This window comes from Protopterus annectens, chromosome 9.part0, assembly GCF_019279795.1.
Source record: "Protopterus annectens isolate FY-2018-M chromosome 9.part0, PAN1.0, whole genome shotgun sequence".
NCBI lineage: Eukaryota > Metazoa > Chordata > Ceratodontiformes > Protopteridae > Protopterus > Protopterus annectens.
In genome coordinates, this window is record NC_056743.1 from 1,046,594,244 (window position 1) to 1,046,607,394 (window position 13,151).

The 13,151-nt window shown below is 42.4% G+C and overlaps 1 protein-coding gene across 2 annotated transcripts in view; it reads left to right on the forward strand.

The window, feature by feature from the left end:
* Positions 1–13,151, forward strand: part of EIF4B (eukaryotic translation initiation factor 4B) — a 1,945,171-nt gene that overhangs the window by 455,573 nt on the left and 1,476,447 nt on the right. For both annotated transcript variants that reach the window (XM_044083849.1, XM_044083848.1), the window contains exon 4: positions 11,578–11,694. In XM_044083849.1, coding sequence (XP_043939784.1) covers positions 11,578–11,694 — 117 coding nt within the window. The remainder of the gene's footprint in view (positions 1–11,577; positions 11,695–13,151) is intronic.

Sequence of the window (13,151 nt, forward strand, 5' to 3'; positions counted from 1 at the left end):
TGGCCTCCTGCATTCTACTAATTCCATATGCCAGACTGCACATGAGGAAACTTCAATGGTACTTGAAAAGTCTTTGGTGCCAACATTCTCAGGACCTGGAAACTGTCGTACCTTGTCTCAGGCGAGAGTTTCTTTGGTGGGCAGCAGCATGCAACCACAGCAAGGGACTTCTCTTTACACAGCCCCATGCCACCCAGACCCTAACCACAGATGCATCAGACTATGCCTGGGGGGCACATCTGGATAGCAGGTGCATTCAGGGCCACTTGAGCCCAAATCAAATTCATCTGCACATCAACCAAAAAGAGATGCTAGCTGTTCAACACGCTCTGACAGCTTTCAGATCCCTCCTGTCACCAGGGCCCTTTCTAATGAAAACCGACACCACCACAGTGATGTGGTACATCAGCAAGCAGGGGGGATCCCACTCTGCAGGCTAGCCATGACCCTGTGGAACACAGCCTTGGCTATGCATATTCACCTGCAAGCTCAATTCCTGCCAGGCAAACAAAACTCTGTGGCAGACAACTTAAGCAGAAATCTCCTAGACCCACACACACGAGTGGCAATTAGACCTCAACACCTTCAGCCTTTTAACCCAGAAATGGGGTACCCCAATGGTGGACCTATTTGCCTCCCCTGCAATCACCAGCTCAGCAAATTCTGCACCAAAGTACCTCACAGCAAGGCCTGGAAAGTGGATGCCCTATCCTTCCAGTGGGTAAACCTCTCAATCTATGCATTTCTCCCTCTGCCTCTTCTTACAAGAGTACTACTCAAGATAAGACAGGAAGGACCAAGGGCAATCCTGATTGCCCCAGACTGGCCACACTAACACTGGTACTCACTGCTGTGCAGTCTGTCACCAGTACCACCATGCCACCTATCCCAGATCTCAACCCCCCTCACTCAGCAGGAGGGACAGATCTTGCATCCGCAACTGCAAACCCTGAACCTTACAGCCTGGCTTATTCCTTGTTTTCTCCTCCAGTGGCCAGCCTAAGCAAGCAGGTGCTGGACGTTTTTACTGAAGTCAGAAGACCCAGTACAAAGAAATCCTATGCTGATAAGTGGAAAAAGTATTGTTCCTGGATTCACTCTAAAGGAGTGGACTCAGCACATCCCTCCTTACCTCTAATCCTAGATTACCTTGCAGACCTATTACACAGAGGCCTATCCTTCTCTTCCATTAAGATCCATGCCTCTGCCATCTCTGCTCATTACAGCACTGAGCCACCTCTCTTCTCTCACCCTGTCAAACAGTTCCTGAGAGGGGCTAACAACTTAAGTCCACCAAGAAGAGCCCCCCCCCCCGCTTAACTTTGTGCTGGAAAAGCTCTTTGAGCCTGCAGCGTCAGCAGAGTTGAAATTCCTATCTTGGAAAACAGCCTTGCTTCTGGCCATCACTTCGGCTAGAAGAGTGTCTGAGCTACAAGCACTTATGGCTGTGGAACCCTTCATTATTGTTCATGCTGACAGGGTCTCCCTCAGGACTAACCCTACTTTTATGCCTAAAGTGGTGTCCAGTGTGGCTCTCAACCATTCTATCCATTTGCCCACTTTTTTCCCCTAATCCTCAAAATAAGGGGGAAAGGATCCTGCAGTCTTTAGACGTGCGCACACAGCTCAGTTTCTACCTTGATAGAACTAAGCCCTTCAGGAAATCTGACCAGTTACTAGTCAGCTTTGCACCAGGGGCAGAGGGCAAGGCCATATCAAAACAAACTATCTCCAAATGGGATAGCACACTGTATCCATTTCTGTTAGTCACCATGGGAAACCACCCCCCTCTGGGGGGTCAGAACACATTCCACTAGGGCAACTTCAACCTCTACAGCATTTCCCAGGGAAGTCCCTACCTAGGGACATTCTGGAAGCTTCTACTTGGAGTTCTGTTCACACCTTCACCAAGCATTACCACCTGCCTATCTTTTTCAAATCCAGGGCGGGTTTTGCAACAGCAGGCCTGCAGGGCATACTAGCCAGCCCCAACTCTTGACTGCCTCCACCTATTCTTCAGCTTTGGGAATCAACCCAAGTGTGATGACTGCAACAGTGAAACATGAAGAACATAGTACAGTTGTGTACACTTACTGTAAAGGTAGATGTTAGTGTATTCACTGTTGCAGTCCTGGTTTCCCACCTTCCAGCCCCTTGTCTCTCTTTTTCTTACTCACCCCTTACCAGGGCTATTGGTATTTACTTTTTACTGGTGGTGTTTTTTCCACCATAACTTAGCTCCCTATTTGGGGACTTCTGACATTTGGGGCAAGATAAACTGATGTAATGGCATCAGCTGCCTGTTTTTATACCCCTGATGACCTGACGTCAGTCCTGAAGCGTCAGCAACCAACGCAGAAATACTAAGTCTCTAGTATTCGGGCCGACTGAGGGCTACCTGCTGGCAAATAACCCTAGTGTGATGACTGCAACAGTGAATACACTCGAACATCTACATTTATGATCAGTGTATACAACTGTACTTTCCTTTGCACCTTTACCCCTTCTCATTTCCAGAGTTCTTCAGAAGATATGGAAGTACTTGCCACAGTTTTATTTTTATAGTGTGTATGTCTCCTGCTAGGAAAAGCAGGATAGAGGAAGAAGGGAACAGGATCTTTGAATTACTTATAGTAGTTTGTGGAAAGAACATTTTTCCTTTGGGAGTATGGAGTTTAATAGAGTAGGGTAGCAGTTTGAGTTTGAAATAGTGAAATGGGTTTGGTTGAATTAGGCAGGGGGATATAGAGTGAAAGTGGGATGAGAAGGGGTGGAGCTGGTGGAGGATATTGGAGGTGGGGGAATAAGAGGGGGGAAGAAGTTTGTAAGAGGAATAAGAAGTGACAGAGAAAGCTGTTAGTAGGAGAAGAGTAGTTATAGAATGGATGAAGAGAGCTTGTGGAAGTGGTGATATCTTCATTGTTAGATTTAGGTATAAAGGGAAGTGTCAGGATGTTGTAGGGGTGTTTTAGGGTAAGAGGGAGGAGTGATAGAGAGAACAGGAAGATATAGGACAGAGCGGGAGTGAATATTCAATTGAAAGGGTTTAGGGGAGAAGAGATGGGATTGGTTGGAGTAGGGATGGATTGGTTGGAGTTGAGGGGTGGAGTAGAGATGGGGTTGGTTGGAGGTAAGTGGGGGGGAGAGATGCAAGTATAAAAGTAAGAGTGTTGGGGTGGGTGGGATTTGGGGGTAGGGTAGGGGAGCAGAGTGAGCCCAAAGGGCGAACGGAGCAGGGCAGACCCAAAGGAAAGGATGCAGCAGGAAGACAAGAAAAACTATTGGTATAGTGGATGGTAAGAACAGGAGAAGGTAAGTAAGGGAAGGCAGGAGTTGTGGGTGTAAGGATACTAAGAATGAGAGGCTGTAAGGAGAAAAGGCTAGTATAGGGCTAGAGGTGAAGAAGGGGGTAAATACTATGGTTTGTCAACTATAGAAAGTTGAAATAAATAATAAGTAAATCAAAGGTGGGTGAAGACTGCCCTCTAGTGATCAAAACCTGTAGTGACAGTGATTGGAGATCACAGTAGAAGACTGGAAGTGTAAAAGAATTCAGAAGGGAAGGGCTTGAGGGTGTTGGAAATACCAAAGTCACCCCAGCCTTTGTAGTAAGGGTGGATGCAGAGTAGAAGAGAGCAAATGGAGGGGGTATGGCTGCTGGTAGTTCTGGCAGTTTAAACTAGACACCTAGCAAGTATCATAACATTAACCCATAGAAATAGAGATAATAGAACCTTAATTAACATACAATCTTAGTTTGTCTTGGAGGTTCTGTCCAGGGTATACTTTGGATACCCAGGTAAGGAGAGAGACAAGCAGGGCGTGATAGGAGAATATAGTTGGTCTTTGAAGTCCAGCAGAGCCTGACAGGAAGTAGGAAAATTAGGTAGAAGTAGTTTGCACAACTGGAGAAAAACAAAAATAAAGGGAGAAGAAAGTTATTTTGAATACTGGGTATCTAACAGAAGAGAAAGCAGGTTAGTTAGCAAAATTAAGAGCAGAGCACATAAGCTAGTCAAATAGCGACATATTAGCATCAGGTGTAGAATCTTCAGAAACTAGGCACAAGGACTAAAACTTTTCACCTCTTAGTAAGAAAACAAACAAAGCAGCTATATTTAAAACATTGCACAGTAAGTTAGGAGCAAACACCTTAGCTAGTCTACTAACATAAAAATATTAACATCAGGTGTATCTTCAGAAAACTAGGCACAAGCATTTGACCTTTCCCTTATTTTAAAAGAAAATATCTAACCAATGCAACCGTATTTACAACATAGTAGCAAGGACCACACTATTACATAGTAGAATAAAGTAACTAGAATTAAGCTACCAAACTAAAAAAGTATGGCAATTACGGTCAATACATTGAAGCCAGAGTTAGAGTACAGTGGGAACATTTTAGCTATATTGCAACATCAGGTAGTATTTCAACAATATTTCAACATGGTACTAGATGTAAGAACATTTTAGCTATATTGCAACATCAGGTAATATTTCAACATGATACTAGGCATAAGACAGAGAATATAGGCATTTATCCCTTTAGTATTTGCATACTCTGTCAGTGTAGAAATTATGACTGGTAACAAAACGATTATATTGCCACTGCAGCAGCAAAGCGTTCGCTGCCAATAATAAAGATAGGAACGGTCCTACTTAGTTGGCTATCAGCGGCGCTATTGCAGCAAGCGCATGCAGCCTAATATGTCAGTAAGAGGGGGTGCTAATTAGGTAGATTAACAGCGTTAGACCCAGGAGCACAAGGGCAGGTCTAACATGTGAACGAGTCCAGCTGGCAAGCGCAGGATACAGCTATTGCAGTTATCTATTTAACATATAGCATTGTGTGGTGTTTTTTAGGGCAGACCATTAGGAAATAAATTTAGTTCTTTTAACAGAGCGGTAAGCCAGTACAAAGACGAGACTGATTGCTACACCAAAACTTCGACAACACATTATTGGTGTTTGTAAGCGCAGGAGTAACTGTAAAGCATTAGCGTGGCTAGCTTAGAGGGCTAGGACAAGCTGGAGGTTAGTGGGGAGGATTCTGGCTCAATTATTATTCAAAGGAAGCACCATTAGTATGTTAAATTGTGCAGAGAAATAAGATAGTTGTCTAATAACTGTGGCCATACAATCTGTGGAACAATCATGTGTACCAAGTATAGTAGTGGAATAAAAGGACAGAACAAGAATGGTAACGCTATTTAGAGGAACAAAGCAGAGTGAGTACAATAGCCAGATAAGCAGGCGGCTCAGGCACAAAGATGGTACAACACTATTAAGTGGAACAGACAATACTAGCAGTTGCAGATACGCTTGCGACGCAAAAGCTATGAAGTTGATAGCACAGGACAGGTTCGTAACATTGCAATGGTTCAATATAGGAACGCTCAATGTGCGACAGACAGGTAAATTGCATAATAGGCACAGGGTGGGTTCTTAAGTATTACAGTTCACACATCTGTGTTACAATACATGGTCAAATACAAAATGACAAAAACAAGTGAAACAGAGAGATAACAGATGCACACTTACATGGTAAATATAAAGTTAGGCCAGGTGGAAAAAGAACGCTCAGCAGCCACTCGTCAAGAAGGAGATTTAAAGATGGCGCCTCCAGAGAGCTGGTTCCTTATGATAGGTTAGGAGCGGATGTAGTAAGGTAGGGGAGAGAGGTAAGGAGGGAAAAGCGAAAGCTGGCTGGAAGACTAGGTAAGGTAGGGGGGGTGGAGGATAGAAACAGATACTTAGGCTCTAGTAGACTGGATACGAGAAGGAAGAGGTGAGAAGGGAGAGTGAGAGAGAGGAGAAGAAGTTCATAAATGGAAGGAGGGGGTCAGTGCAGCTAGAATAGCCTAGGCAGAGGAGTAGGGTTAGTACCCAAAGGAAAACGACAAGGAGAGAGAGAACTTTGAGGGTGTTATAGAACAGGAATATGGATTGAAGAGAAATAGAGTAGGGTGAAAGAAGTTAGAGAAATAAGGAAGAGCTCAGTATAGCAAATACAGGTAGAGTATCCGGGTGAGCACCCAGAGGAAAGGATGCAGCAGGAAGACGAGGAAAAACAATCGGTATAGTGGATGGTAAGAACAGGAGAAGGTAAGGAAGGCAGAGGTTGTGGGTGTAAGGATCGGAAGAATGAGTGGCTGTAAGGAGAAAAGGCTAGTATAGGGCTAGAGGTGAAGAAGAGGGGGGTAAAATACTATGGTTTGTCAACTATAGAAAGTTGAAAGAAATAAGTAAATCAAAGGTGGGTGAAGACTGCCCTCAAGTGATCAAAACCTGTAGTGACAGTGATTGGAGATCACAGTAGAAGGCTGGAAGTGGAAAAGAATTCAGAAGGGAAGGGCTTGAGGATGTTGGAAATACTACAAAGGCTGGGGTGACTTTTTGGTAAGGGTGGATGCAGAGTACAAGAGAGCAAGTGGAGGGGGTATGGCTGCTGGTAGTTCTGGCAGTTTAAACTAGACACCTAGCAAGTATCATAACATTAACCCATACAAGTAGAAATAATAGAACCTTAATTAACATACAATCTTAGTTTATCTTGGAGATTCTGTCCAGTGGATACTTTGGATACCCAGGTAAGGAGAGACACAAGCAGGGTGTGACAGGAGAATATAGTTGGTCTTTGAAGTCCAGCAGGGCCCAACAGGAAGTAGGAAAATTAGGTAGAAGTAGTTTGCACAAATGGTAAATATAAAGTTAGGACAGGGGGAAAAAGAATGCTCAGCAGCCACACGCCAAGAAGGACATTTAAAGAACCGGGGTTCCCCAGGGTTCAGTACTCAGTCCAATGCTCTTCAATATATTCATTAATGATTTCCATGCAGCCATTCCCAACACTAAAATAGTGCAGTATGCAGATGACTCTACTTTAATCTGCTCTGCTCCTAATCTTCTGCCTTTACAGCCACTGAGAACCGGATGTTTCAAAACCATCTCTCCCTTAATGCTAATAAATCCAAAATCCTACTTTTCTCTCCCTCTAAAAACCTGTACCTTAAACAATCTTTCGGTATTACCAGTAATGCCAACTCCCTAATAGTTGTCCCCTTCGCTAAACTTCTCAGTGTTACTATCGACTAACACCAAAAATTCGATACTAGTGTCCAATTAAATATAAAAAAAAACCCATCAAAAACTTGGGTTACTATACAGAAACTCACACTTCCTCTCTCCCTCTACCAGGCAAACTCTTGCCACTACCTACTTACTACCATCACTATTATACGGTGCCCCTCTTCTAACAAACCTTGTGTCCTCCATCTCCTCAAAACTAGAAATCTGCCACAACAAAATATCCAAATTCGCTACTAAATCTAAACACTCCACCCACCATTGCTCTTCCCTACACATGCTAAAATGGCTAGAGCTTCCCAACTACTTTGATTACCTCCAACTCACTACAGCCCACAAATTAATCTTTAAACCAACTGCATGTGCCCTGCTCTAGCATACATCCTTCCTTCTTATACTCCCCACGGACCCCTTAGATCTGCACAACAAAATCAACTTGCTATACACAAACCAAAACGTCCTGCTGGCCAGTGTCTGCTATCCTATTCCCTAGCAAAAAAATGGAACTCCCTTCCCCCCCTCACTAAGAATCTCCAATAACCTTGAACTCTCTAAATCCCAGCTCCATTCTCATCTCTCCCAAAATTGGAAATGTAATTGCTCTCTGCCCCCTAATCCTAATAAACTCATTCCTACTTGTTCTTCATTAAATACTTCTTCACCTTGCTATTCTGCCCAACAGCTTCCCCTTGATATTTCTAACATAACTTATAAACCTTTAATGTATATAATGTAAATACTATACATAGTCTTCTTTCTGTACACTCTCTCCCTATATACTTCTTCCATCTAAATCTATATTACATTTGACTAACTAATGACTCTAACATTCTGCAAATTGTGTCCAACATTCTTCTACTAACTTTACCCTCCGTCCCCCTTGTATTACCCCCTATTGCTTTTTTCTCACATATGTTCTTCTTTCTAATAAACAGTTGCCTCTTGCTTCACTACTCAACTGCCTCTCTCCCCTTCCTCCACTTTTAGGTATTTATTTCCACTACCCGTCTTCGTTACCATGCATGTTCTTTATGAACTATCCTCAAGTTTCCTATACTCCACTTATTGCACTGCATCTTTTTGCTACATCTCACTGTATCATCTTACGATTTTGTTTAAAATATTTTATAATACTAGGCTTTATTCATAACTGCATTTTATTGTACTTTTTATCGTATTTTTATTGTATCTTTGTAATTTTGGAGCTTTTCTCCCCGGGCCTCCACTGAAAACGGGCTCCTTGAGCCCAGTGGACCACCCCGGTTATCAAACTGGAAATAAATAAATTAAAATTTATTCAGAATTAATCCAATCAACCTGAAGTGGGAAGAAAACCCAGGGACAGTTTCTAAAATTTTCAGATTCCCATTTCCATGCAGTTCTGCTACTCCAACCATGGCAAAAATCCTCCTAAGAATGTTAAGACTTGTTTCACTAGGGTTGTTGCTGTCTTGAGTCTTTCTGGAAAGATGTAAATGCCAGATCCAATTTGAAAGCAGTTTCCTGGTCCTTTGGTCCCACATTTACTAGATGTTACAAACTGGATGCATTATCCAGAACCAGCACTGGTATTACTTGGGCTGTTGTACAGGGCATTCTGGATTCTGGTTAAGCTTACATCCAGCCTGACTCCTTGAGCTGTGGCAGTCATCCCATCTGTAATGAATACTGCAGCAATGATGTTATGAAGGACATAGTACAACTGTGTAGGCAACTTACCATAACTGCAGATACTTGAATGAGTCACTGTTGCAGTACAAATATTCCCCCCCCATCCCCTTAATGTCTTACATGGTTGGGGTAGAGTATCCTTTTCCTGTTGTATATCAGTTTATCTCTTTTCTGTAGGGTTCAGCCTCCCATTTCAGGTGCATGAAAGATCTGAGTTTTGATGCATTCATACATCTCTGTTCTTGCTCATCTGCTTGTGCTAAGATGGATGTATGGAATGCAAGGAAGGAGCCTGACCTTTATTGAGTGGCTGTACATATGAGTATCCTGGTGAGTAAGTCCTGTTCATAATGAATACTGCAGTAGTGATCTGTTTGAACATCAACTGTTATGGTGAGTTACCCTATACAACTGTAGTTTGTAGCTTTGCAGGGCTGATATTTTTACTCAGAGCAGTTTGCATTGGTGTTATTCTGTCAGTCTCTGCCTAAAGTTCTTTGTAACCCAACATCAGTAATTGTCTTAAATTCCAGTGGAGGATGCAGTGATAATTAGCATCTGTCCACGTACTTCATTTTTGAGAATTGTGTTGATGAGCTTAACGCAGATAAGACACTACAGCCAATTTGAAACTGGACTTTAACTTGTAAAACAGAGACTTATACAATGTGAATGGGGGGAGGGGGTATTCATGCTTTACGTGTCAGTTTTGTTTAGCCAGAAAGCTTTTGAAAAAATGTCAGTTTCTGAAAAGGTACTTACAATAAAACCTCACTTTGCATGCTCAAGATGGAGATCTGTACTGTAAAGATGTCACTTTGTGTGATTAGTATATATTTTCCAGTCGGAAGTGTTTACACATGTTTAAAGTTTCCTTAATATATTTATAATTTGCATGCAGAATCCGCACAGAAGGCACCCCAACCGTGTGCGCCTTCTGTGGAAGGGTGGGTGCCGGGCTGGCAACTCGACACCGTAAGAACTCCACTGCCAATCGTTCTGCAGACCGTTGTTCTGCTCTGGTGACCCCTAACCGGGATAAGCCGAAAGAAGATGATCATGTCTATTCAAGCTTTAAAAGTAATATGAAAGCAAAAAGGGTAACATTGTTTTGTTATTCCCCTATGGAATTTGCCCAGTTGTGCTCTCTTCCTGTGCTCCATCAGCTCATTTCATTCCACCCTAAAGATGAAAAACCCGCATCTTGTTTTTTCCTGATAGGAGAGCCTTATCAGCCTATTTGTTCCCCTGTGGGTCAGTAGTCAGTTGGCACCAGGACATGTCTGCTGGTAACAGGAATTTCTTTTCCCATCCCACCTAATCTCTCCCTGCAGGTGATTACAGACTCAAAATGGCTACCACACATGCATGATTAAGCAGTGAGCACCTTTAGTGCAGCATGAGCCTGTCTGGCTGTTTTTGTAGGTAGGTGTAGCATCCAGTAGCATCACTAATGCAGCAAGCTCAATCACCCTCACCCCCGAGGATAGGCTAATGGACATTATTTTTTCCTCACTGCCATCCTCCGGGATTCCTGTCCATGTCTCAGGTCAGGGCAAACCTCACGGTTTCCTTTATTACAAAATGCACTGCTGTGTAGCACTTCAGAAGAAATATTTACTGCACTTTTACTTTATCTGAAGCACCCCAGCACTGCGCATAGTAGATGACTGTTGGTTGTTACAGATTTGTGTGTTATGGTTTCTGAATTTGTGCCAGAAAAGCTGAGTTAACTGCTACATTTCATGTCACAATGAAGACCATGCTTAAAGTATAGTGTGATGTTTGTCTTACTCTGCAGTAAATTTGGTTTTGTTGAATTCCAGAGGAAACGATCTGTGATGATGCAAGGCCCTTGAAGGAGAACAGTTGTGAAGTTCATGAAACTTAGCTTCATTTCTTGAGCAAAGAATTTAGGAAAAGTGTGCAATCCAAATACTTAAAACAGAATGCACCCTTTTTGAACTTTTTTTGTCAAAGCACACAATGAAACTATGTATGTATGCGTTTGAGTTGCTTGATGTTTGCTGTTGAGTATAGGTGGAGCTACCTGAGCAGATGTTTGAGTGCAGGACACTAGTAATGAGAGAGAAGTAAAGCAATATATTTTGATTTTTTTGTTCGAGTCTTCTGACATCTTTTTGTTAAAAAAAATGTGCATGTGGGAATAATGTGATCTCTGTAAACTGCATTTAGTGACAGTCCAACTGCTGAGTATGTAGAGTGTAGTGTGACTGATTGATTGTACCCTTGAGTTCAATTGGAGTAGTTGCATCTCTCCCTGTAAGATCTGTCCTTGCTCTCATGCTTTGCCTCCAACAACAATGGATATGATTTATGTAGAAAAGTACAAAGAGAATGTGGTAGTTATGGAGTTCCACGGTTAGGATAGGACTGTTTTCACAACTTCTGTTGTGAAATTTGCAAAAAACTGTCTTTGGTTACTGCATGTAATAATCTCCGAGGTCCCACCATATTTGAAGATTGATAAATTCAAGGAGTTGTCCTTTTGAGAAGGTGGATGCTGCAGCATAAATAGCTACCAGATAATTATGCATTTGTGATTTGTTCATTATTCTCAACCTTCTGAGGATTTCTGAAGGTTAGAATGGAGATAACATTTACTTAGTGACTAATCATATCTTGATGGGGACAGAAAATACGCAGCGCTGTTTGTACCAAAAAATAGGCATATTGATTATTCTCAGTATGCTGTTTGTAGGCTGGCATAAACATGATTTCCCATGTCTGTGCCACTTTCTTCTCATATCCTTGTGTGCATGCTAGGTAAGGTAAAGCTATATATTTTTTTGTCCTTAGATTAGTGCTGTACGTCTGCCCAGAGAATCAAGCAATCCTGAAAGGCTAAAAGGCTTTGGCTATGCTGAATTTGATGATGTGGACTCTCTAATGCGAGCCTTGAGCCTAAATGAAGAGGTAAGTGTTTGCTTTTATTTGTTAGTAAGTATACCATTATTTGTATTTTGTTGACAGTAAAGACTAGAAAAGGACTCGGTGTAATTTTGAGATCTTGTTGATTAGACACATTATCCTAGTTCCCAGATGAGTAGCTTTTGAGTCTGAATGCCATTTGTTTTGAAAAATTTATTTAGCAGTTGGTTTGTTTATTTTTTTCTTAAAGCACCAAGATCAAAGGATACTGGTAAAACCTCTGATTAATTCTCAGAACATTTATAGTAGCTATTCATATATTTGCATACAAGCTTTCTGATGGTCATGTGATTACTAGCACTTTCATAGGAGTATATTCTTTGGTGAAAAAAATATCAAGACATTATGTCCTGTTTATTTTTTATCTGAAGGCTACATTTCCTTTGGAATTTTTGGGACCTTGGGAGAACTGCGACTGCTGTCTCCACCTTTTTCAGTCAGGAATGCATTCTAACAAAGTTCAGTTGACTAAGTGCCAAATGGCAGTCTCCATTTCTGACAGTTGTGGCATTCTCAAAGCTGCCATTAAAGTAAATGCATATAATATACTTCATGTAGCTACAATTTAATTCTCACACTGGAAATATGTCCGGTAATAGACAAATGCAGTCATAAAAAAGGAAAGCGTGATATTAGGTGATGCTGACTATTGACTGGTCCAACCCCTTCCTCAGCAGAAACTCAAAAATATTAATCTAAACATTAACCTCTTCCGATGTTCTTCATCTCACATTGCTGCAGTCCTTACACTTGGGTAGTCCGCTGTCCTCGGTCGGCCCGAATATCAAAGTATAAGGCTGACGTCGGTCAAGGCGCATTAGACTGACATCAGGACGTCAGGGTACAAATGCGCATGACCGACGTCATATCCTCAGTCTTTTTTGCCGCATGGTCCGATGCAGAAGCAGCGTTGCAAGTGCCGTTCGGCGTTCTGAAATTTTTCGAATTCGGAGTTTCAGACCGAGTCAAAGTTGGCTAAGTACCCCGTTGGAGAATATTTTAGTTTTTTCTTGCCTCAGTGGTTTACCGGATGTCAGAAAAAGTGAATAACTGTATTTCTTGTGGGAAACAGATACCGCATAGAGATTACCATACTTTGTGTATTCCTTGTTTAGGGCCTGAGCACGACGTTGTTGGGTGTCGCTCTTGTGCTAGATTCAATAAGCGCACTATAAAGAGAAGGTTAGATTGTGCCAGGTTAGTCTTTGGGAAGCGGTGCAATTATAAAATGCCGTCGGATGCTCCGACGCCCGCTTCTTCGAAGAAGCGCAAGGACAAAGCAGTTAAGCCTAGGCTTGAAGAGCCGTCCGTACCGGACGCCGGTTCTTTAGAGGTGTTGGTGGAGCCGGTGGTTCTGCCGGAGGTTTCTCTGGAGTCCCAGGGAGAGACTTTGTTATTGCAAGATGTGGCCTCTCAGGAGGCAGGTCAGGCTGAAGGGGCTT